Source organism: Amphiura filiformis, chromosome 3, assembly GCF_039555335.1.
Source record: "Amphiura filiformis chromosome 3, Afil_fr2py, whole genome shotgun sequence".
NCBI classification, from domain to species: Eukaryota; Metazoa; Echinodermata; class Ophiuroidea; order Amphilepidida; family Amphiuridae; genus Amphiura; species Amphiura filiformis.
The window spans coordinates 23032780-23056784 of NC_092630.1; the positions used below are offsets into that span (position 1 = coordinate 23032780).

The 24005-nt window shown below is 37.7% G+C and overlaps 1 protein-coding gene across 1 annotated transcript in view; it reads right to left on the bottom strand.

Annotated features, from left to right (window-relative positions):
• Positions 1–7228: 7228 nt before the first annotated feature.
• Positions 7229–24005, bottom strand: part of LOC140148235 (uncharacterized) — a 17402-nt gene continuing 625 nt past the window's right edge. The window contains exons 2-8 of the mRNA XM_072170106.1: positions 18879–19094; positions 18347–18420; positions 16937–17345; positions 16352–16425; positions 9192–15350; positions 8016–8224; positions 7229–7346 (exon numbers count right to left, since the gene is read on the bottom strand). Of these exons, the coding sequence (XP_072026207.1) occupies positions 7241–7346; positions 8016–8224; positions 9192–15350; positions 16352–16425; positions 16937–17345; positions 18347–18420; positions 18879–19071 (7224 nt within the window). The 5' untranslated portion in view covers positions 19072–19094 and the 3' untranslated portion in view covers positions 7229–7240. The remainder of the gene's footprint in view (positions 7347–8015; positions 8225–9191; positions 15351–16351; positions 16426–16936; positions 17346–18346; positions 18421–18878; positions 19095–24005) is intronic.

Sequence of the window (24005 nt, forward strand, 5' to 3'; positions counted from 1 at the left end):
TGCCACCTCATTAATTTCTTTGGATGTGTTGTTTTAGATGTTTTATATATAGGATATTGCTTAAAATCTGTTTCTAAATCTGCTTTTGTTCAGATTCTGAATCAGCACATTTCTTCACGTGCATGGACAATTATACATATGGGGTGACACGCAAGTTAAAAAAAGCTACCTTGGATACTGATGTATAAATGTACTATAACATTGATTTCAATAGTAAACAAAGCTATTTCTAACATGATTAATGCATGGAACTATTTCCTCAAAGAGAAAACGTCTTCTCTGAACTGTGTTGACAAGAACTCTGTATTATATTACATGTTGGTGTCTGAGGTAAAGTTTCATACGTACTTATGAATACTGCTTTATTGTAAACTTATGATAAGAACATTGCAAATAGAGTTCATCAATTATAAGTGAAACTACTGTTCTTGAAAAGTAGTGCAAATAAGACAAAATTATTTGTTGTAGTTAACACTGAAAGGAGGATTACGAAGTGGTCAAAGACTATTTAAAAGCCATACATCCAGACTGAAATTGTACAAACTGTTTGGCAACTGCTCCACTAATTAATCAATGAACATAAGAAGTTCCATTTGATAATAAATAACTGTGTCCATTGGCCTGCAGAGCTTGCTGTTAAGGGCAGAGTAATGGGAGAGAACACGGACCTTTTCGAGCATGATTATTTTTTTAATTGTATGTCCAAAGTATATAAAACTATACATTTTTGGAAAGGAAATGAGTCAAGGAATCCCATGGTGACGTCAGATTTGTTCAAAATTTCGAGTTTTTAAAAATCACAAAATGCTCTTTTTATCCCAATTTTTTGTGACAACTTTAAAAAAATCCGTTCGGAGTAAAAACATTTCAGTTAGTTTTTCATGGAGAGGAGACATGAACTTAGGGAAGGTTTTTTTATTTTTTTGAAATTCGTCTTATTTTTCGAAATATTGCCAAAAACATGTAAAAAAGGCAATTTTGTCACTCTATTAAGCTAAAAATGCACATAATGGTGTATATTTTTGTTTAAAACAAATATTTAAAAAAAATGAGAAAACCTTCCCTAGACTCTGATGTGCTCTTTTTTTTTTTTTTTGCTTGCATATTTTTCGAGTTATCTTGTCACAAAATCGTACAATATTGTCAAAATGAACTCTGAGAAATCGACGTTTTAGTAAAAATGTCAAAATTATGCACAAAACGTCCTTATATTTTAAAACGGCAAGACTTTCATGCTTGTAAAAGCTGTATCTGGTGCATGGTCTAAATAATAAAAAAAATAATTAAAAACATAATAATTAAACATTCGTTAGAACTTAAACATTACTGGAAATAGAATGGCAATAGATTAAATAACGTAGATATGTTACATACAATATTGTACGTCTAATAAAAAGTCTGCATACTGCTTTACACTATAACTCCAATGAGTAATAACTCCAAATGGTCATTTTTAGCTAATGAGTTAATAAGATTTTTTTTTTTGGTTTCTTTTTTAGGATTTGAAGGGGGGTCAAAAAAATTCACCCTTTTTAGGGGGATCTAAACATTTTGATGTCGGAGGTTCCAACATTTCCACCCCCAACCACCACCACCAAAGTATTTGACTCAAGTCATGGAAGAGATTAGTAACAAATTACTCGTTAAATATTTTCCAAAAACAATAAAATGTTTGATTTTAAGTACAGTATTTTGTTTCTAAGTATATCGAGTTAATTTGATTTTTTGAAACGTTTTTAAAATATTTTTCAAACCTTCTGATAACAATAAATGTCATTAAAATCTGTACTATGTATATAACCTGTTAGGTGCCTTTTCCACGTTTAAATGTATAGTCATTTAATCAATATTTGATTATGGACTATAATTGGATATTAACGGGCCACATTAATTGGTAAGATAACTTTTTACATTTTTATGGAATGAAGAGTGTACATTTATCTTGTTACTTTTGTTTGTTAAAATACACGCCATCTGTAGAAGTTGCACAATTATTTGTCCTGTTGCCGAAGTGAAACTATAACATTTTTTTTTGTCTTTTTTAGCAAATGGAAAAACACCACGTGCTTTTTTTTTATTGTATTTCTGGGCTACTTTTGTTTGGCCGCTAATTCCTTTTTCTGGATGTAAACAAAAATGATCAAAACATGGAGAAAAATCTAATACGCTAAAGTGCGGTCTCCTGAGACAAACTTATAGCTTTATTTGATGTGACCATATATGCCTACTGTACTATTACTGATTACTGATACCACAGCCAAATATGTTCGATCTTGGGATCGGCCGTCAATACTGCTTCAATGCTTGTAATTAATGAATTATCAACTAATTAATCACAATTAATGGTAAATTTGTATCAGTCAATAATTACATACAAGCACAATACATCACAACTACTAAATTGATTATCTCATAAATAATAAGGATCGGCCAAGCAACGATGGTCGATTGAAAGATCGAACGATTTTTTTTTCCATTGCCAATTTATTGAAGTTTGTTACAACTATACTGTACTAGCCCAGTCAAATCAAGATAAATAAGGGTTTAACTCACCACTAATTGCAAAATAATCCATTTACTAACAATATTCACTTCTGAAAAGCAGTCAAGAACATATCATCAAAAGTCCAGAAAGTCCAAGTAATGAAACAATGTTTAATTCACATACATCCAGAATGGCCGCTCATGCAGGTGTGAAATTTCAAAGTTGATCAACTCTGGTTAAAATTCATAAGGAAAAGTATAATAGTAGTTTAACATGTCTCCGACATGTTTTTGTAAGCGGAGCAATCTGAGACCATTTTTATCAAAATAAGAATTTTTTTTCAAATTTTGTTCCCTGTAGAACCCAAATTTTGACATTCGACCTTCCCCCTATAACTCAAGAACTGTGCATCGGAGATAGGTCTAAAAATTCTGAATCCTTATGACCAGGTAAATACATTGGTCTAGTTTTTAACCAGGTTTGACCGATTTTCACATTTCAACCCTGCATAACCGGCCATTTTTGATTGATGCAAATTAGGCACTGTTCCACTAATTAGATTTTCCGGAGCACGTGAAATGGATTCTGTTGTAATTAGTGGTCAGTCATTTCATAATTTGATTGATCTATACTGCTTTTAATGTTTAATGAAGGTGGTGTAATTTGGAAATAGTATAGAAATAAAACACTAATTGACTCCATTCTAGTTAATTGTATTTATTTTGTTTTGTTCTCACAAAAAATGAAGTTAATAATAATGATAATTCTTACAGCTTGTATACGATGTATTCTTATACATGATCAAATACATATTATAAGATCAAAATAATGCATGTTGTGTCAAAGGCTATAGCGATCTAGTGCAAAGTGTCCGGCCAAGTAAATTTAATAAAAGTTTACGAAATGCTTGACAATATTAGAAGTTCTTTTAAATTTCATCAATAGTGACAATTCTAATATTGAACGGTCCCCTTTGAAACACATTTCGTTCAAGTTACTGCAGGTCCACATTCGATTTGCATTGAACATTTTTTACGTTACTGCAGTCAGCTTGAAAGCTAGCTTGACTCTGTTTATAAACATTAATTTAAAACAACCATGTAGGCCTATATTATGTATTAACATTATATAACAATCAGTCCTGCGGAAAATGCTAAAGGAAAAAAACACATCCACAAACGGCCCTAAAGAATTGTGTACACAATTTACACGTTTTGGGAGTAATACGGGATGTGCAACACAGTCTGGAATTCTGATTTTTTTCTACCCGTATTAACAAGTAAAACTTGCGACGTATTTCTTTTTAAAAAGCACCAAATTTGGTTCAAATTAAGTGCTTTAAGTTTTGAGGAATATGCATCCGAAATGCGACACATATCCCATGGATGCACGTGTTTACTGCCCACCAAAAAAAGGACACGAGGGGTATCGCCGAACTGCGGCACATAATACTAGTAGATGGCTACTTTCAAACAAATAACCCCCACTCAGGGTTTTCATCAACGCAAAAATCGCGCGTATTTAAGCCTTCACGCACTTTGTGTGCCCTTTTAAATCCAAAATATTAATAAACGCGTACAAACTTATAAAAACGTACGCGTTCAAATATCGCATTATAAATCATTATTTGATTTGACAATAATTTCACAATTTCAACTTTCATTTGGGGGTAATGGGAGTCTATACATAATAAGCATTGAATTGTATGAATGTTGTCAAAAAGACAAAGACATTTACCCTTTTATTATGATAATGATATCATGTGATTCATAAGCTTTATTCAGTGAAATTGCTTACATATAAGGTAATGCCAAAATTAAGACATACATTTTTAAATAAAATAAAGTACCCTTTGGACAATATTTTATACCCTTTCAGAGGATAAAATCACAATTGAAAGGGTAAATTTCTTTTGAATATTATAAATACCCCTACAGCAAAATGCTTAAAGAAACCCTGCTCCCACCCCACGCACAATTAGTAATCTTTCTTTAGAGTCTTTAAATATTAAAAGTAACTAACCCCCGGCCATTATTCAAAAAGGGGCTATTGTATTACAAATCTGTAAAATGCGTTGGAAGTAGAATTTATTTCTGCGCATTTTGACACCTCATTTGATACGATAGCCCAAAAAACAATAAAACACCGGTCAATTTAATGTAGTGAGGTCCAGATTAACATTAATAGTAGTAACAAACTTTCAAATCTTGGCTTACATTGATTTAAATGCACGCTGTGACGTCAATATTTAGTCAATTGCTACAAATGAGGTGTCAAAATGTGCAGAAATAAATTTAGCTTCCAACGCATTTTACAGATTTGTAATATAATAATGGTCATTATTTAAGGGGGGTTAGTTACTTTTTTTGAGATATTTACTTGCGAACTACTTGGCATGCTTGGAGTTCACAAGCTTTCACATACACGTTTAAATTAAACCATTTGGGACCAGCTCCAACAAAACCCGGAACAAGTCGCCAGGCATGCTTTTGAGTAAAAAAAAATATCAAATTTTGGAATTCAAAATTTCATGGTATTTGACCTTGGGACTAAGTGGACTTTCAAATCCTTAAAAGGAGGTTTATTCAATCAATAATAAGTTGAACTATGATAATCCCTATTCAATCCTGAGTTAAAGATATTAAGGTATCATTTATAAAATTATCCATATCTTGAAAAGTATTGATGCTATATATAATTTTGGTATCATTTTAAAAGTCCCGTGCTTACATTTTTATTCAAATCATGAAATGTCAAAAATGCGACTTGTTCCTGATTTTGTCAGAACGGGTCACATTTATTCTTTATTTAATAAAGTAATATCATGATTATGGTGTCTCTTGTTCGCCAAAAGCTTTTTGCTAGTAAATCCAATCTCATGTGTGTAGGCTTCTCTGATAACAACTTAAATCACACCGTGTTCATCTAATTGTATTAACATGAAATATGAAAAAAAAATCACGTATTTAACTCAAAAGCAAAACTAAATAATGCGACATTTTTTCTGCACCAGTTTCTATATACATGCTTCGTATGTGACACTGGTATTCAATACACATCTGAGTAAAAACACCGATATTTATTCGGGTTTATCAGTTCTACTGTACAGGTTATCTTAAAATAGGCCTAATGGCACGGAGAAAGTTGAAAATCCTGCATCCAAATTATATGCTTAAATCTGTAAGTAGACTTTTTGAAACGAACAAAATAATAAAACACTATACAGGATAATGCTGATACAATCTACCATCTAGCGCTGTCCGATTTCATTGCAACATATAAATATTTTTGATAAATCACAGCATCAATCCAGTACCAGTGATGTCAATGCGCATTTCATTGGGGCACAGCTTCAAATAGCGTTCGTTCAAAACATTGGCGTGAACCAAGGCAGTTAGAGTTAGCTAGTGTCTAAGTGCCGCGTGTCATAATCACTCCGGTTTTGCAGACACCACCGAATCAAAAGCTTGGCGTCTGGTTGCAAGAATGTTTCGCACCCACCACGTACGTCGGCTGTTTCGCCTGCTGTTTGATTGAAAGTTTTTTGAAAATTTCTAAGGACGCAAACAGGATTTAAGATCAATAGCGCCATCAGTGTTCACCTTTATGACTACAGTTTTACATGCCATAAAACTACCACATTACGTCGAAATTCACGTTTCAAAGGGCAAACTGTTGTTGCGAAAACAAAACGACTGGTAAAAGAGTCTACTAAATGACCTCAAAAGGTCAAGTCGTTTGTGAAAGGCGAAATGGCTGTGACTGTCACCCCTGCGAGTGAAAATGCAGCTTATTTAGCTATTGTAAACACAGTGTCGTCGGTTTAAATATTTACATATTGGACTAACATAATGGCTATGGTTCTTCGCAATATAAACAGTAATGGAAAGAAAAGTGCAAATGTTCGTCATTTTTTCGGCACAAATAATTTTGCCAAAAAATGACGTCACAGACATAAAGATGAATCTCATAATTTGCATAAAGCCTCCATTCCTCCAGCTAACTCGTCCTGTGAGTGGTCCTTTAGCTACTAGTATCTAGGTTTATATCGATCTGTGGCGCGCGCACACAAGTAATTTTAAAATGAGCACGCCACTAAATACTTGCCCCATTAAATTCTTGTAAAAATGCCTGTCTTCTTTGATCGTTTTGAAACCTTTTCGCGGTATTTTGAGATATTTCATCATAACCAGTCAATTACAAATCGATGAAAGTTTAACGTATGTTCCAATGTATGGATAGTCTTCCACTTCGTTCTCCCGGTAAGAGCCCGTAAGCAGTGCATTCGCTGCTTTTGACATGCTCTAAAGACTGCAAACATGTTTCTGCCCACTTTTTAAATTCGCGGACCTCTTTTCTCGATAATTATAAAAATGCGACTTTTTTGGCGATTCAAATTCATGCATATAGGCTTTTCACTTTTATCTAAGCTATAATTCGCTACTCTCTCTGATTTATAAGTCAATACCTCAAGAGGTTTTCGTATTTTACCGGAACAAGTAGGGTTGCACAAATGGCGCGCTGATTTTGTGGTGTGCTCTCATAAAGACGCCGCATAGATGCTCTCGCGGCACAGCTGTCTCAACGTTCTGACGTCGCTGCCACATTAGAGTGAAAAGTGCTTCGGTAAGGTGTTTTTTCAGTGAATCAAGAATTACATATATTGTATAGTTTCAGGTCTTTGAAGTCGGTTATCAAATGCATTGTTATTGAAACTAATCACCAAACCAGAAAAGCAGTGAACGTCAGCTTAGTTCAAGCCTCTGTACTTCCGTCACCTTGCGTACAAGATTCCTGTTTTTCCTTCACTATCTTTTTAACCATTGGGAGATATTTGGAGTCTGGATATCCGGCGTTGATGCTGTAAAGTAGGAACATATAAATATATAGGAGTAAATGAATAACCATTTTATATAGAATACACCAAAAGTTACCAGTTCAATACGGTGCACGATATTTTAAAAATAGCCAAGTTGCTGAAACGCTGCCCGTCTTCCTGGTCTCATTAACCACATTATGAGGCATAATCGACATGAATAGTTTAGTTTGTTTAATTAAGCAGTATATGAATATCAGGGTTTGATTATTGATTGATTAGGGTACTAATAACCAGGGCTTGAAATAAGGATTTCAGATCCAGGAGCAATTTTGGGTGTTTTTGTGTAAATATTGTCCCTGGTCTATACAAATACACACAGTTCTGTTTCAGAACCAGGGGCATTTTGCCTTTTAGCAGGGATAAATTTGCCCCTTGCTCCTGCTTATTTCAAGCCCTGCTAATAACCATGCTAACCCCTTAAAATACATCTGAATTTATTCCATGAAACCATTATCATGATTATGAACATAGGTATTTGTTTATAGGATCGAACATATCAACGTTCTCTTCAGTAAATAAGGCAACATTATGTTGAGACGTTCTATAAACGTAAGCAGGTTTCTAGGCGCTAGTATTAACTACAATTTGCAAATCAAATTAAAACCAGTAAAAAAAAACCAAATACTTAAATGTAGGACAGTATAAACTTACAATCCTCCATGCGTTCTGTACTTCAGTGGTATATCTCCTATCACCAGACGATCACGTTCTCCAGATGGTGTCGCTGATATTTGGAACATATGATCATTCAGGAACGCCCATCGAATCAGGGGAAGTACTTCAAGTCCTTCTTCTGTATCAGGCAAGTAGGCAGTTGTCGTCATTCCTAGAAATTTTCCTCCGGGGTTAGGGTGCGTATTCTGTTATGGAGAAAAAAATCTTTTGGTTGCTGTTCTTTTATTACAGTTTTTCTTTTTATTCTGATGACAACAATCTATTTTCATCGATGTACCGTAAAAACTCGATAGTTAGCATATGTGCTTACTATCGAGCGCTTTTAAAACATGCAAACATGAAGAGCCCCATCCACAAAAGTGTCAAGGGTTTTGAGCAAATCATCGATACACATAGTTATATACGAACAAGTAAACCTGCAAATGTGTGTCTCAGCTCCATTAGATCAGTTGGTAAAGCGCCGAACTTTGGTCAAATGTCATGTTTTCAAAAGCGCTCGATAATAAGCACATGCTAACTGTCGAGTTTTTACAATATATAAATGGGATTCCTATAAATTCATCATTTTGTGATGACAATATAAATCCAAACAACATCAGTTTCCTCGTACAAAGAGCGTGGTATCAGTTCCATTCAGGCTTTCCAACATGTAGTATATACAATGCTTTACATACAGACAGAAATAATAATAAGGTACCAGTTCTGTTCATCCCTGTATACCCTACACAACATTGCAAAAAGACAAATATGTCATCCAATGGCGCAATCTGCAACTTTTGAATTTGCATCTTCATTGAGATTTTGGATCACCGTAACATTATTTTCTTGATCGATTTCAACAATAAGGTCTTAAGTCTGAGCTAAAAATATGCAGCTATTGCCTGTTTGTTCTAATTATGACATATCTGTCGGTATTTAGGATACATGGGTGAAAATATTTGGTACCTTAATTCTTTTGCTGTATGTATTAAGTCACCTAATAACTGCTTCATTGTTGAGCTCTATTATACTATACTCTACATGTATTAATCCACCTAATTTATGCACAAATTGTAGAAAATTGCATTAACCAATTCACTTTACCAACAGAAAACCATAATATTTCAAACTTTCAATTTCAAAGGAAATATCTACACTTAACATTTAACTTACGTTCTGGATACCCGATGGGATGTGGAAGTCCAATACGATGGAGTCATTTCCTCCTATCCGCCATCTATTGGTCTTGTAGTACTTCATCGTTCCACCACAGGTTGGTTCTGTCAGCCAGCCATACAATGATCCACATTTCTGGCATGTGGAGTTCGGTGTTATATGTGCTTGTATGCATGATAAGCAGACTTTATGCAGACATCCTTCGAGACTATGTACTTTTTCTTTCGTAGTGTTGCATATTTCACACTTATTCATGGTATTGGTTAATGATAACAACGTGCCACCCTTAGTCGATGTTCTCGGATATGTAGGTACCGCCTGGTTGTTGGATGCTGCGTCCAGTTTGTTTGGTTCATCATGAGGACTCCGAAATTGACTTCTTGCAGGTTGATTGGTTATTACTGGGGTTCTTCCTTGTTCGTTGCTCTTCCTGATAGTAGTCGGTGCTTGCATTTGTTTTGCATCGTCTACCAGATTAAAGGAATCTGAAAATACTCTTCTGACGACTGCCGTGGTTGCAGGTGCAATGTTAACCACGTAAATGGTAACAGAACTTCTACTTAAATGTATCTGCTTGCTGAATTGCTTTAAGGCAGATGCAAGGGCTGTTGCATAAACATTCGACATGTCTGGAGAGCCACCTGAATCGATCAACGGAACTGTAATGGTCTTTGCTTTCAGTGTTGTATGAGCGAATAAGAAACAGCCCACGTAGACGCCTGTTAACCATGCAGTGAAATCTTGATCTGATTCACCATGTTCAGTTGGAATTGATACATGTAATACGCGCTTACAAGGCAACTGGAAACCTTTTGTTGACAAGTAATTACCCTTGCTGAAGACTTTTCTTTTCTTTAGCCTTTCATTGCATTCTTTCTGTAGATCAAGACCTGCTACGGTACATAGTTGTTTTGAAATTGTTCCTGCATTTGTCATTTTTTCATCAGTGTAGTTGAATATAACATCTGTGGATTGCTTTGCTACATCGTCTGTTCTAACTCTGATCTCCATATTTTCTGCCGTTTTAAATACATATTCAGCAAACCTCTCCTCGAAATATTCCACGGGAGTAGAAACATCTCCTGTACTTGATGTAGGCTGGGGCGAAAAATACGCACTCAGGATATTTTGCACAGCTGTGAAAGAATGGTCGTCCTTGGTTACCATGATGATCTTTTTCAAATTGATGTCAACTTCTGGTTGGTCTAGCTCATGTATCGCATCAGCAAAGGCTTTAGCACATGTTTCTCTCGGGACGGTACTAGAAGCTATCAGAGGAAACGCAATAGTCTTTACTTTCATGGTACTGTTGGCAAGTTGCAAACAAGCACCGTAGGTTTGCTGCAAGGTCTCGCAAAACACATTAGGCCTTTCTCTGTCAAAGGTTGGTCCAAGGGTGTGGATGATGTTGCTACATTGAAGGTTAAAGCTTTGTGTAACGACTGTTTCGCCGACGACCAAGGGTTGGTTCTTTCGCACTTCTTTGAATATGTGGTTGCAATTAACTTGTAGCTTGATTCCTGCTGCATCAGAGATCGCCGCTGCTACTCCTCCGTCGTGTCGTAGAGTTGGACTAGTCGGATTCACAATGACATCTACTTGTTGTTTGACAATATCACCACGCGAGACACACAACATAATGCCCTTATTAGACCTGAGGCAAAACCCACTAGCGCTATCAGCTCCTACACCGGGTACCAAATTCTCGTGGTCCTCACGTGTTGCATCGTCTCCTGTTGGGGTGCCACCAGCAAGGAAGGTCCCACAGGCTCGACGAACAGCGTCAGTTGTCTCACTGTCGATATTAACCAAGTAAATTCGTTTGAGGACTAGATTTCTCTCATTCTTGCTAAATTCTTTCACTGCTTCTGCAAGTGCTCTAGCACAAAGTTGTTTCGGTCCACCAAATATACCGGAGCTGATGAGAGGAAGGGCGACCTGTTTGGCTTCGATGGGTAGGTTTGCGTGTTGTATAGCTGCAATAAATGTCTTCTTCAACTTGTCAAAGAACTCCCTGTCCGAACGATGTTTGTCGTAAATTGGCCCTACTGCGTGAATCACTTTACGCTTCAGATTGTATCCTTCAGTTACTTCACATTCACCTACATCTAAGGGACGTCCACGTTGGGATATGATGCGATCACACTCATCTTGAATTTGTTTCCCTGCAGCATGTGCTATTGCACCAGCAACTCCTCCTCCATGAAGTAGCTTACTATTTGCAGCATTCACGATAACTTCAACACTTCCCTTTGTTATGTCACCCTGTACGACAACTACTTCTATTCCTTCGTTCGTCGTATACTTTGCTGGTTTGCTTGGGATCTGCTGCAAAACGCTTTGTGATTCAATTTGCGCCTCATCTTTGTCTTCTGCCGAAAGAAACAACCCACCAAAATTAGACTGCAATGTCGTTGTTGCTTCTTGATCTATATTCACAAGGAATATTTGCTGCAGGTTTCTTCTCTGTGGTGAGCTGCTGAAGTTGTACAACGCTGAGGCAAGTGCATTTGCACAGATTGTCTTTGGTCCGCCAAAGTTACCCGAACTTATCAGTGGAATGGCGATTGTTTGGGCTCCTTTTGCTTCAGCCAGTCCAAGAATGTTCATGAAAGTTGTCAGCAGAGAGTCAAAGAACACATTAGCACGGTCGGGACTATTTTGTCTTTGATAAACAGGTCCTACTGCATGAATTATGTACCTACATGGTAATCTGTACCCTTTGGTATCAACACATTGTCCGATTTGCAAAGGTTTACGATTGTACATAAAATTGTTACAATCTTGTTGAAGCTGATATCCCGCCGCCCGAGAAATGGCTCCTGCAACACCTCCGCCATGATCCAAACGCCCATTGGCTGCATTCACGATAATGTCAACCTTCTGTTTTGTTATATCATCTTGTAAAATAATCATTTGTAGTCCCTCCTTTGAACAGAAAGCGGATGGAAAGCTGCTAGGTACATTGCCTTCCCTTCGTCCACGTGTTTCTTGATTAGCAGAAAAATAATACTCATCGCTACCATCGGCGTCGAAATCTGACGAGGTTTTCCGCTTAAGTTTTCTAGGTTTAGGTTGAATACCTGCTGCTTCTCTGAAAATGGAAACTGCTTTTTGAACATCATTTTCCTTTCCACAAAATAGGAACCCTTGGGTATCCTTTTGTATGACCACGTTTTGCACTCTGCGTTCCGTTTCTTGTTGAGCTGCTGCTGCTTTATTTTGTGGAAGGCCATCACATTTCAACGATACACGTTTCACGGCGAAAAATAAGTCTTGGTAAAGCTTTATGAATTCTTCTTTTGCATTCATTTGATCTTCTTTTGACGCCTTCTTTTGCGGTTTGAAAACCGCTATTTGGTCAGCTGGTTTGTTTACATCTGGCGTTTGAATTTCAGTAAGCACATTATATTTGGTCCTGATTTTCTGCAGCTGGTCATCAGACGTCTTACGCAAACACTTGTATGTAATTGCGTCGATAGATACGTAGTCTTCAATTGAAAGATCCGGTGCTTCTTTTGGCTCTGGTGCGGATAATTTGCTGCCGGTAAGACTGTTACTACCACTCTGTGTCTGGAGGTCATTCTGCCGGACTAAACGTGATCCACCTGGTGGGTGCTCAGTCGACGTTTCATATTTACTGGATGAACTTGTATTCTTCGAACCAAGCTTTGTCTGCTTGTGATCTATTTGCTTTGAAGTGCTACCATCCTTATCAGGTTTTCTTTTTGAGCTACTGCTTTCAGCTTTTTGCATTTCCTTTTCATCCAACGTCGTTGAAGCTTTTTCAAATACCGTAACACCTGGTTGAAATTTAGTTGTGGCAGAATGATCATCTTTAGATCTCAGCTCAGCTTTGGCCGCGCCGGGAACTCTGTTTTTCTCATGGCTCTCTTTTCCTCTTACAGATTGCTCACGTTGTAGATCACCTCGTTTCGTGGCTAAAACTTTGTTCGCTGCTATGTCTGGTTCTTGATTCTCTATATCTTTGACAGACTTGCTAGCAACATCGTCTTTATATCTTCTTGCTTGTGTTCCATCGCCTTGTGAGCGTTGTTGCTGTCGTTCTAATTGCTCATTATCTTGGGTGCCTTTGTGAGTACTTTTCTGAACATCAGCGTCATCTTCAGGTGTTTCGTCGTTCTCATTAGGCGTGCTATCATAGTCTTGACTTATTACTGAGGCAGCATCTTTTCCTGTTGATTGGACAGAAGCGCCTGGCTCTCTTTCACTTGACTTAGAAGAGTGGGATGCCGGGTTGGTTTCGGAGGTAGTGCCTGGTGTTAAACTCCCTTGTGGTCTATCTTGTGGCCTTAATTGTTTGTTAGCCGACAAGTTCTCGTCCTTCGGAGTCTCATCATCGTAGCCTTGGCTTGTGGTAGTTTTTGTGGCTATTTGTGATTCGCTGTTGTCTAACATGGGAGCTTCTGTACCTTCCTCCGTTGCCTCAGAACTACCACGTAATTTTTGAAGTTTAGTTTGGAAATTAATCAAATTTGTCACACTAGTTTTTGGCTTATACTGGAACTTTTCATCTGGTAATATTTCCTCAGCTTTGTTGTTATGCACAGAAGAATCAGAATCTTCTACCGTGTCCTTATTTGTTATGGGTGCAACTGAAAATGTGGCATCGTCATGACAACCTGGCATTTCTCTATCTTCAGGTTGGCCTGGGGTTTCAGCATTCTCAATTTCATTTGATTCGGACTCATCCTTGCGTGGTCCTTTAGCCTGTGAGGTCTTCCCCGACGTTTCCAAATCTTTTCCACCAGGAAGTTCTGACGTTGATTCCACCGCATTAAATGAAGGAGCAAGTACACGTACACTTCTGGGCTTTTTATCATCGCTTCGTACTTGCGAAGAGTCTGTTGCATTTTGTCCTGAAATGCCCATCAAGTTTTCTTCGGTGCTACCGGTCTTTCTATTATCGCTTCCAATTCCTGAAGACTCGACTGCATTTTGGTTTGTATCTACCATCAAGGTTTCTTCGTTGCCACTGGTATTTTTATTATTGGTTTCTACATTTTGGCTTGGAGAACTCATCAAGTTTTCTTCGCTACCACCGATCTTTTCATTACCGATTCTTTCTCGTGAAGACTCGTCTGCATTTGGGCCTAGAACACCCATCAAGTTTTCTTCGTTGTCGTCCGCTCCATTGTAGAAAGCGTCTTGTGAAGTAGTACTTGGTTTATCGTTGTCGTCATATGCATCAACGGTTTTGCTGTCTTGATTAATTGTGTCTCGTTGGTCCGATTCTTGAGTTGATGTGGTAGCATCCGGATGAGGTGGGGTGTATCCTGAAGCATCGAAACCAATTCTGTCCGATTGGACGGAGGGTAAATCACTGTGGTTAACACTTTGACGCGTTTCTTCATGGGCACCATTCTTCTTTATGTCAGCGTTCCCACCACTATTCACAACTTCAACAACATCGTTGTCATCGAGTACTTCGTGTGGCACCATTACTGGAAGTTGCCCATATTTTGTATCATCATTTTCAGTATCAGATAATTTTCTTTTCTGGAAATGCTCTTTGCCTTTCAACTGCGAATCCTCTTCCCCTTCACCCATAATGTTATCCGTTCTTGGCGGCTTGTCCACTGGGGTACTTGGTTCAAGCGCTAATGGATAGTCTTTTTGACGGTTGCACTCTACATCTTTAACATCATCATTTTCGTCTTCACTGCGTTGTAAGTCATCACTTTCCTCAGCCTTCCTCTTTGTCTTAACTTCTTCGGGTTTACTTGAAATATCCAGCATTTGCATATCATCTGCTAGTCTTCCAACTTCATCATCGGCTGGTTGATCTTCGGTTCCATCTGCATTTACTTTAACCCAGCTTTCTTCGGGTTCAGAAGATAACGATCGTTGGGGGGCCCTGTTTTCCTCTTCCTCTTCGATTTGTTGTCCAGATTCATCTTCTTTCTCTCTTATATCCGTTGCTGCAGATTTCTTTGGTTGTGGCAATCCTGCTGCCTCCATCCAAACACCAACCACGTCTAACAGATTATCGAATGGTGCTTCGATTTCTGTACCGTTAAATGAAACTTCAGATCCAAATTTTCCTGTGAGTTGCTTATGAATTGATGCTACTTTTCTTTTTGGAATCAGTTCTGTATAGAATTTCTCTAAGCTTATCGATGATATCTGAAAAACCTATTAAGGCAAGGAAAACATACAAAAGCTCTTAGAATGTTAACTGTTTCCTAACTCGATGTTAACTGTTTCCTAACCCGATGTGCCACCATCATACAAAAAACACATTCATTGACATGTTTCGTATAAAAAGAACCTTTAGGGACCGTTCACAAACACTTGTAAGGGGGGGGGGGGGCCTGATGCAAAAAAATTTTATCGTGAAAATTTTTCGGTGCCCCCCTTTACTGCCCTCGAAAATTTCAGGGCCCCCCTTTTTCGACATGAAAATTATCGGTCAACACCTTTACATTGTGTCAGTAATTCAAATGTTTTGGAAGGTGTGAAGATGAATAGCAATAGGCAAACACCAACGATAGTCAAATTGTCTTGCCTACTTCTGATGACTGCACAATCAGCCTGGTATACCATTTTTCAACTTTACATCTACATTCCAGCTGGAATGCCAGGTCGTTAGTGTTTGCCTATTTCCCCGGCCTATTTCTACCTACCTCTACACACCACATCCACCCTCAATCATGCACAAGCCAAAATACACCTACACGCGTATGACTGAACAAGAGCAGCTATGCTACTGAAGTCTCGCCTGAATTTATTATTGACAATTTAACCAACATTGAGTCTAATCGGAGCAATTTCGAAATTTGATCCCTACATGAACTTTGACCCCAAGTGATCTCTGCTTTGCTTTTAACATGTTTCCTCCTCTTTGGGTTTAAATCCACCAACGTTGATCCCAATCATAGTTGCCTTAAATTTGACCCCTAAATGACCTTTGACCTCGCCATCCTTCAGGGTATTATAACTAAGTCCCTCCCCACCCAATGATCATTGTTTGAGTTTCCTAGTAATGGTACTTCCGAATCTATTTTACGAAACTTTACTTAAATTGATAACATAAACAAACATACACACATACCTACGGGCAGATATAGTGATTGCATAGTTTCTTTGCGAACAAAGTTCAGGCGAGACAAAAAGGGAATAGTAATTTACTGTACCTTTGGTGGGATATGAAGTTTCAATTCTTCTCCATCAAATTGGTGAGTAGTTTCTTGGTGGTAGTTATCGCGATCTAAAAAATAAACGCCAACAATCCAAACATATTAAGATCAACTTCACCAAGTTCACTATCAGACTATGTTTAGCCATTTCATTTGCAGTAAATTCGATTGCAAAGTCAGGGAATTTAAACATAACTTAATAATATTAAGAACCGAAACCTGATGTGCTATATACTTTTAATGTATCCAACTTTCTTTTCATTTTCAAATGTTGTACGTTTGAGAGGTACCATAGTATCTATACCCTTTTGTTTCTTGGGTCAAGTGTAGTACACTTAATTTGCCGATGAATCCCGATTAGCAGAGGAGGCTTAAAGGCATTCCTACAATGCACTATGATTGGGAAATTTGATCAATATAACCTAAATTTTAAAGGCAAAGTCCCCATTGCCACACACACACAAAATGGTAATTTTAAAACTGCAGCCAACGAGCTAATAGTTGAGACTTAGGAATGATATTTGATTAGGTAACCATATAATTTAGTGTAATTGGGTGTTTGAAAAAGGATTTGATTTTTACCTTCAGTCGACTCAAACACAACAATTGCTCGCGCCATATTCCCTTTGATAGGCGAGATAACACCCTCAACTTTGACTTTGCCAGCCTGTTCGATAGCATCCTTAAGTCGTGCCTTCAGCTTCGCCACATCGTCCGTCAGGAAAGGAATGTTGGCCACTTCCACACTTCTGTCAAGAATTCCCGTTGATTCTAGTTCAGCAGATGCGCCTTGAGTTACTCCAATGCCAGCTAGTTTTAGTATGTCTTTGTTGATGCTTTCCAGTTGATGGTAACTACCTCTCAGTTTGTGGCGGGAAACGTTCTTGATGTCAAGTTCTTCTGCCAAGGAATTGATAAAGGCGGATGCCTTTTCCCGAGGTACAATATCCCAGTAATACTGCTCTAAGTCTACCTCAACGAGCGAATATATCTGGAAAAGAGTCAGAATGTGCAAACCGTAAAATTGTCAAATATTGCTTAGTAGTTTTTCTTTATTGCGTCTCATATTTCTGCGTCATATATTTTAGTTTAATAAAACGTTACTTTATCCTTAGTGGTATATTGTTAACTTTAAGGAATATAAAGAATATTTACAAACGATACCAGGTTAGCTAGAGCACCAGTTATATTTTTGGAATGAATAACAATTGTAGGAAAGCCATACCATTCAAAAAGCATTTAGGATAATTCGACACTATGTCGTAGAGTCTTAATTTACGATCTTTTTAAATTTTTAGATTTTTCTTTTTTTCTTCCAAAATGATAAAATAGTTAATATGCAATCATTATGAAAGTTCCCAATACATTTGGACGTGAAAAACATTGGAAATTTGCAAAGAAACAACATCATAAACTTCACCTCTATCACTCGAAATATCTCGCGCCTAGGACGCCTAGTGTGGCCTCAGAGTTAGTCTCCTACGCAGCCAGTTTGGTTACGCTCCCTCTACATGTGTGGAGAGAGCGTAACCACACTGGCTTCATAGGAGACTAAGATTTGCGATCATTCCGACATATTATCATAATCTGCAAAATTATGATTATAATGTCGGACCAACAGAAAATCATCCCGTTTTACTACAAAGAGGGCGAATCCTAGTGGGAATGACCTAAGTGGGACATGGCTAAGTGGGACATGGACTAAGTGGGACATGGCCCAAGTGGGACATGGACTAAGTGAGATTGGACTAACTGGGTCTGGACAAAGTGGGATTTGGACCAAATGGGATTGGACTAAGTGGGATTGGACCAAATGGGATTGGACCAAGTGGGAATAGCCCGTTTGCTCATAGATGTAAGTTGGAACATGTGTAAGTATTACAAATATGCCAAAAATCGGTTTTGAAAAAAATAAAAAGTATATTCTGAAAAAAGATTGTACGTTAAGGCTTTAAAATCTGCTTGCTGATTTCAGGTGGAACTAATACTCACGGGGGGCAATTTGGTCACGTCTACATCTTCGTCTTCAAAGGTGTGAGCTCCGTATTGTACTACTGCATGAGCAACTGAAAAAACATAAAAACATTTCTATTATTATTATTATTTATGCTTACTTTTCAAATGTAAGTAAAATATTGAAATGCGTCAAATGTATTGTTATTTGTCTTTTTGCGTGATTAGATACCATTATCATTATCATAAAGCTATGATAATAATTATTTGCCGGCCATGGTGGAGATGATATAGTGACAAAAATACCTCAATGACACAATTTCGTTCGCAGACACGCACAGCCAGCAAATCGCTGTCCGGGGGGAAGTGAATCCCATGGGGACAAAAACTTGCCTAAAATATCTGACAATGAAAGGACACGTACGTACGACGTAAACAAAATAGCTATACAATAATGCTAAAATCAAGCTTGTGTTTTCTTTCTTTCTTTTTTAAGTTTTTAAAAATATAAACAATCACATTAACTTCATTATCTTTATTATAATGATATGATACATTTTTTTGTGCATACCTTGTGCTGATTCAAAAACAACTATTGCTTTCGTTGAGTTCCCTGCAACAGGGCAAATAACAGTGTCTATGTCACCTCCGCCATGTTTGGCCTTTCCAAAATACAATTCAAGCTTGTCTTTCAGTTGGCTAACATCCTCTGTTATGAATGGTATATCTATAACAAATATGGCTCTGTCTATACTTGAAGCCATTTTCTCCTGCACTCAGTATAGACCTGCAAAAAAAGAACAGAAAACAAAACTAGAGCGGTTGTTGCACCGCAAAGCTGGAATCAGCTAGGAGCTTCAACCGGCTTTCGTGGTTTGCACTTTATAGGGCATGTAGGGTGTACTTAGAGAATAAAGGTATTGTTTTTAGCCGCTGGAGTGCATCTATCGTTTCATATAACACGGGCGACATCATTATTTTAAGTAAAACAATGAGGCGAAGCCGAGTTGTTTTACGCCAAAAATAATGATGTCGCGTGTTATATGAGACGATAGATGCACGACAGCGGCTAAAAACAATACCTTTATTCTCATTCTTAAACATTTCAATGAAAATAAATATATTAATCATAAGTATACCAAATTTTTATCAAATTAAATCCTACATTTTTCAAGGAATTACCCAGGGCTTAAAATCGATCAGTCCTGTTGTTGCTATGCACATTCCGATTGGTTCAAATAGCGCATACGAGTATCGCGTCAACACACACGCGCTAAGGTGTGTGATATCGTGTCATATCACACGGGTAAGAACCAATAAGATCTCAAGAACATTCTCAAGTGTTTAAGAATTATGCTTATTATACTAGGGGCATGTTTTAGGAGTGTACGTACAGTTAGCACAAATTAAAGTAGCAGTTCTTGAATCATGACTTTACAGCCAAAGTGAAGGTCGATTTCGAAAATCAAGGTGACCATAATGTCCGCTAAGATGTTTTCTTTAATTTGAGATATGAATGATGGCAAATGATGCAGAAATAACCAAGTTATGGAACTAAAATCTATGAAAGGTACAAATTCAAAATTTATCATGTTCAGTTTCCGTCATTGTCCGCGGCACTCACCATGACTAAATAAGGTTATTGGCATGTGCACTCATGACATGCACGATACGCATACACATTTGTATAATACCAGAAGGTATGCAACTTTTGAATATGTGAATTCTATCGGTTTTAGTTTCATAACTTGGTTAATCCTGCATCAGTTGCCGTCATTGATATCTCAAGTTAAGGAAAACATCCTAGCAGTCACTATGGTCACCATGATATTTAGACCCTCACTTTAAATATACGGTCATGATTTATGAACTGGTACCTTATTTATTATGCTTCATATAATGACCCCTTTCTACTTCTACGTAACCCCCCTCCCTCCTTCCATGTTTACACATTATCCCACCCTTGACATGGGGATCCAACCGCCCAATTTCCGATACCAAACTAATACCCAAGCGCCTGTACAGCAACTTTGCAAGCACCATCCAGGACCCTTTAACCACCACATTTGACTTTCATATCGAACAGGGAGAATATTTTGAATGGTAGTAACCATCCGATATTTAAAAAAAAATAAAACCGCACAAACGTGATCATATTATCAGGACCTTGTGTAGTCAAATGCAATTTTCTAAAAATAAACCTTTAACTGATAGCTTATTGATTTACTAAGTCAAACCCAGAGTCAAAATAACAAAAAATAGGCCCCAAAGGTTATCATATTGTTAGACTTTGTATTCATTGCTCATTTCAAACACTGCCAAACAGATTACAATGACTGGATGAACATTCTAGTACGTTTAACGGACGCTCTCCGTTAGCTCGACACTGCATTTGTTCGACCCGGTAACCCTACCGCCCTAAGTAGCGCTAACCCTATTGAATAATATGGTCTTTGGTGTTGATTGCGTGTCGTCCAAGCTTTCAAACAAGTTACAATGTCTGGATGAACATTCTAGTATGGTTAACGGACGCCCTCCGATAGCTCGACACTCCATTTGCCCGACACCGTAAACTGCCCTACTGCCCTAAGTAGCGCTAACATATCAATTTATAAGCACTCAGTCTTTAGCAAAGTCATAGTTCATTGAATTTACAACCGTATGACAAAACAGGCGAAAATAGGAACTTTTTGCACAAGATTTGCAATTGGCCATTGCTCATTCTAATAACGCTAGTAGGCCTATATGGACAATATAAGTGTGCTCTTTCATTTAATGACATAAAATTTGAAAAATATTGTAAGGAACACTTGAGGTTTTGACTTTTACAATCTACTTTGATAGGTTATTTTCAACAGATTTACCGCATTCGCCTTGCTATAAACATTGAATTGCGTTATCTGTTGACCTAATGAAAAAGAAAGTATTTTTAGGGGGAAGTGTTAGCTTTCGTTCGATATAAAAACAATGTCTGATTGGATAAAGGAAACACTTGAGGTTTTGAGAAAAACCAATCACAGAGGCCTATTCTCCAACTAGAATCTCACACAGCTCCTTGATGCTATGCACCCAACCGTGTAGTGTAATGAAAGACTGTGTAGAGACAATTCACTGCTAGCTTGGGCGAAATTGTGTGCTCAGGTGTATCGAGGTGGAAACTGTGCATAGATGGTTTATAAGAGAATCGTTTTTGTAGCCCAATCTTTCCATTGAAAGTCATGTATACGTAATCTGGTCTTTGGTGTTGATTGCGTATGTATCGGACAAGCGGAATGTCGAACAAGCACTACCTCTGTGGAAGATTTAGCTAGTCTTCCACATAGGGAGTATAAGTTTTGAATAGAATAAACAAATAGGTAACTTCCATTTGAAACACTCACCCCAGTTGTGGAAGATATAGGTAAATCCATAATACAGGGGGAGTATGGGTTTCAAAATTATTAACTCCAATTCCATTTGAAAAAAATACTCCCCTGTGGAAGATATTTCCAAAGCCTTCCACAGGGGTAGTGTGGATTTGAACTGGAATAGCCCAATGCGCTTTCAACTTGAGTCAGATATAACAAAAAGAGAGCCATGATCAAAAGTGAGTCTGTGGTCTGTATCATCAAGCCTTGATTTCATGTGATAATACCAACCGTTCGACATTATTAACTGTCCTGGATAGTCTGGCTGTCAGTGGGTATGACGTTGTTTTGGAGTCCATAGTTTTGTGTTTGGTGGATATTGCTTCTCAAGACCACCAACTTCAAAAATATGTTTACTGGACATCTGTCAGCATTGAGCATTTTGAGATATATGGCCGGGTATATGGCAGGTCAATGTTCATACAGAGGTCAAATTTCAAACTGCTCAAATGCTGTTGAAAAGTTCTCCAAATTACACTTATAACCCACACACCGACATCGCCCGGTTAATAATTACACTATACAGCAAGAGACACTGAAATGAATACACGGGATCGATACACAATACCTCCCGTAAATGATTTCGTATAAAGAAACCAGATGTGGTTCCTTGCACTTGAATATATATTTTTAACAGATATGATAGTCGTTAGTTTGCGCTTTGAGATACTAGCTTGCGTCTTGAGTCCAAAACTGACAATAAGTTTGATTTATATGTGCCGAATTATATAGCGCAGTGTATATGCCAATCGTGAAGGTAGTCTAAAACCATATGACCTATGGTGTACCATACTCGACCAACACACAGCGAGGACAGTAACCGGGCTAATCGGGGCTATTGTCAGTAGCCTTAGTCAGATGTCCTTCGGCCCATGATGCGACACAAAACAATTAAACAGGTCGATATAAAATGGCTATATGTGGCGGTGGATTCAACCTACCATGGCGATTTCTGCCATGAAGATATCGGGGCGATGACACTGTGCCCATCTGTGACATTCCCTTCTTTGAGTTATGAGCAAAATGGTCAAAAGTCAGTATTTGACCTCCGCAGGGGTCGAAACCTGAAAAATACTCCGATTTTTATAAAAATTGACTCAAATTGTTCGTCTTCTATAAAAAAAACCAGCTAGGATGTTTCGTTACCATGGTAACGTGGTCACAAAGGTCAATGTCCATTGAATCACATATAGACCTGGCATTTTTGCTATGTTGCCATGGTTACCCATGTAAGGAAACAACATACGCCATACACAATACAACTATTTTTTCTGCATGGTTTTTCTATGATGAACATGACTATTTTGGTGAAGATATGAGCATTTTCAGGCTTTGACCCCTGTGTAGGTCAAATCGCGACCTTTGACCTTTTTGCTTATAACTCCAGAAGGGTATTTCACAGATATGTAAAAATATACTTTAATTTTGATCTCTGTGTGAACTTTGATCTGCCATATCTCAAAACGCTCAATGCTGACAGAGGTCCAGTAAACTTACTTTTGAAGTTGGTAGTCTTGAGAAGCAATCCCGGGGGAAGCAATATCCATCAAAAGCAAAATTATGGACACCAAAAAAAGCTTCTATGGCAAAATTGCGTTTGGCAGCCGGACTTTCAACATTTATTGGGGACGACCTAAAATTACAGAATGCTTGTCCGGCGGACAAAGTGCAAAAAAAGTTCGAACATTTCATCTTATAATTGCCAATTTTATGCAAAAAAAAATAGAACAAAATGTTAAAATGATCTCATAAATGCAGTTCAAAGAAACCCTATAGTATTGCGGGCAACCAAAAAAATCTTAGAGACAACCAAAAACATGACATCATTTCAGGTTGTCCATTGGATACCCTCCATTTCTGGTTATACACGTCATACAAGCGAGGATGATTCACGGGTTGGTGGTGGTAGACCAGGTTAAAACTGAGCTAAGTACCACTTGGAGAACGAGAAGTTCTCATATGATTTATCTGAACAAGAATTTGTTGGGTAAAAAGCCCGTAACCTGAGAATTTTTCCGTGAGTGCTTTTTCCAAAATGGCCGCCAAAATCCAATAAAAAACATATAATGGTTAAATTAGTCACTTTAGGGGCATATTTAACCAGATGTTTGATTTTTATTGATAGCAATAATGTACTAGGGGGCCTACTAAGTCTAATATGAAGGTAACAGGAGGTCACAGATGAGGGCGCTTTATTGGCCGCCAAAATCCAATGAAAAACATATACATGTATATGGTTAAATTAGTCACTTAGTCTTTTATGGGGATATTTAACCAGATGGTGTTTTCAT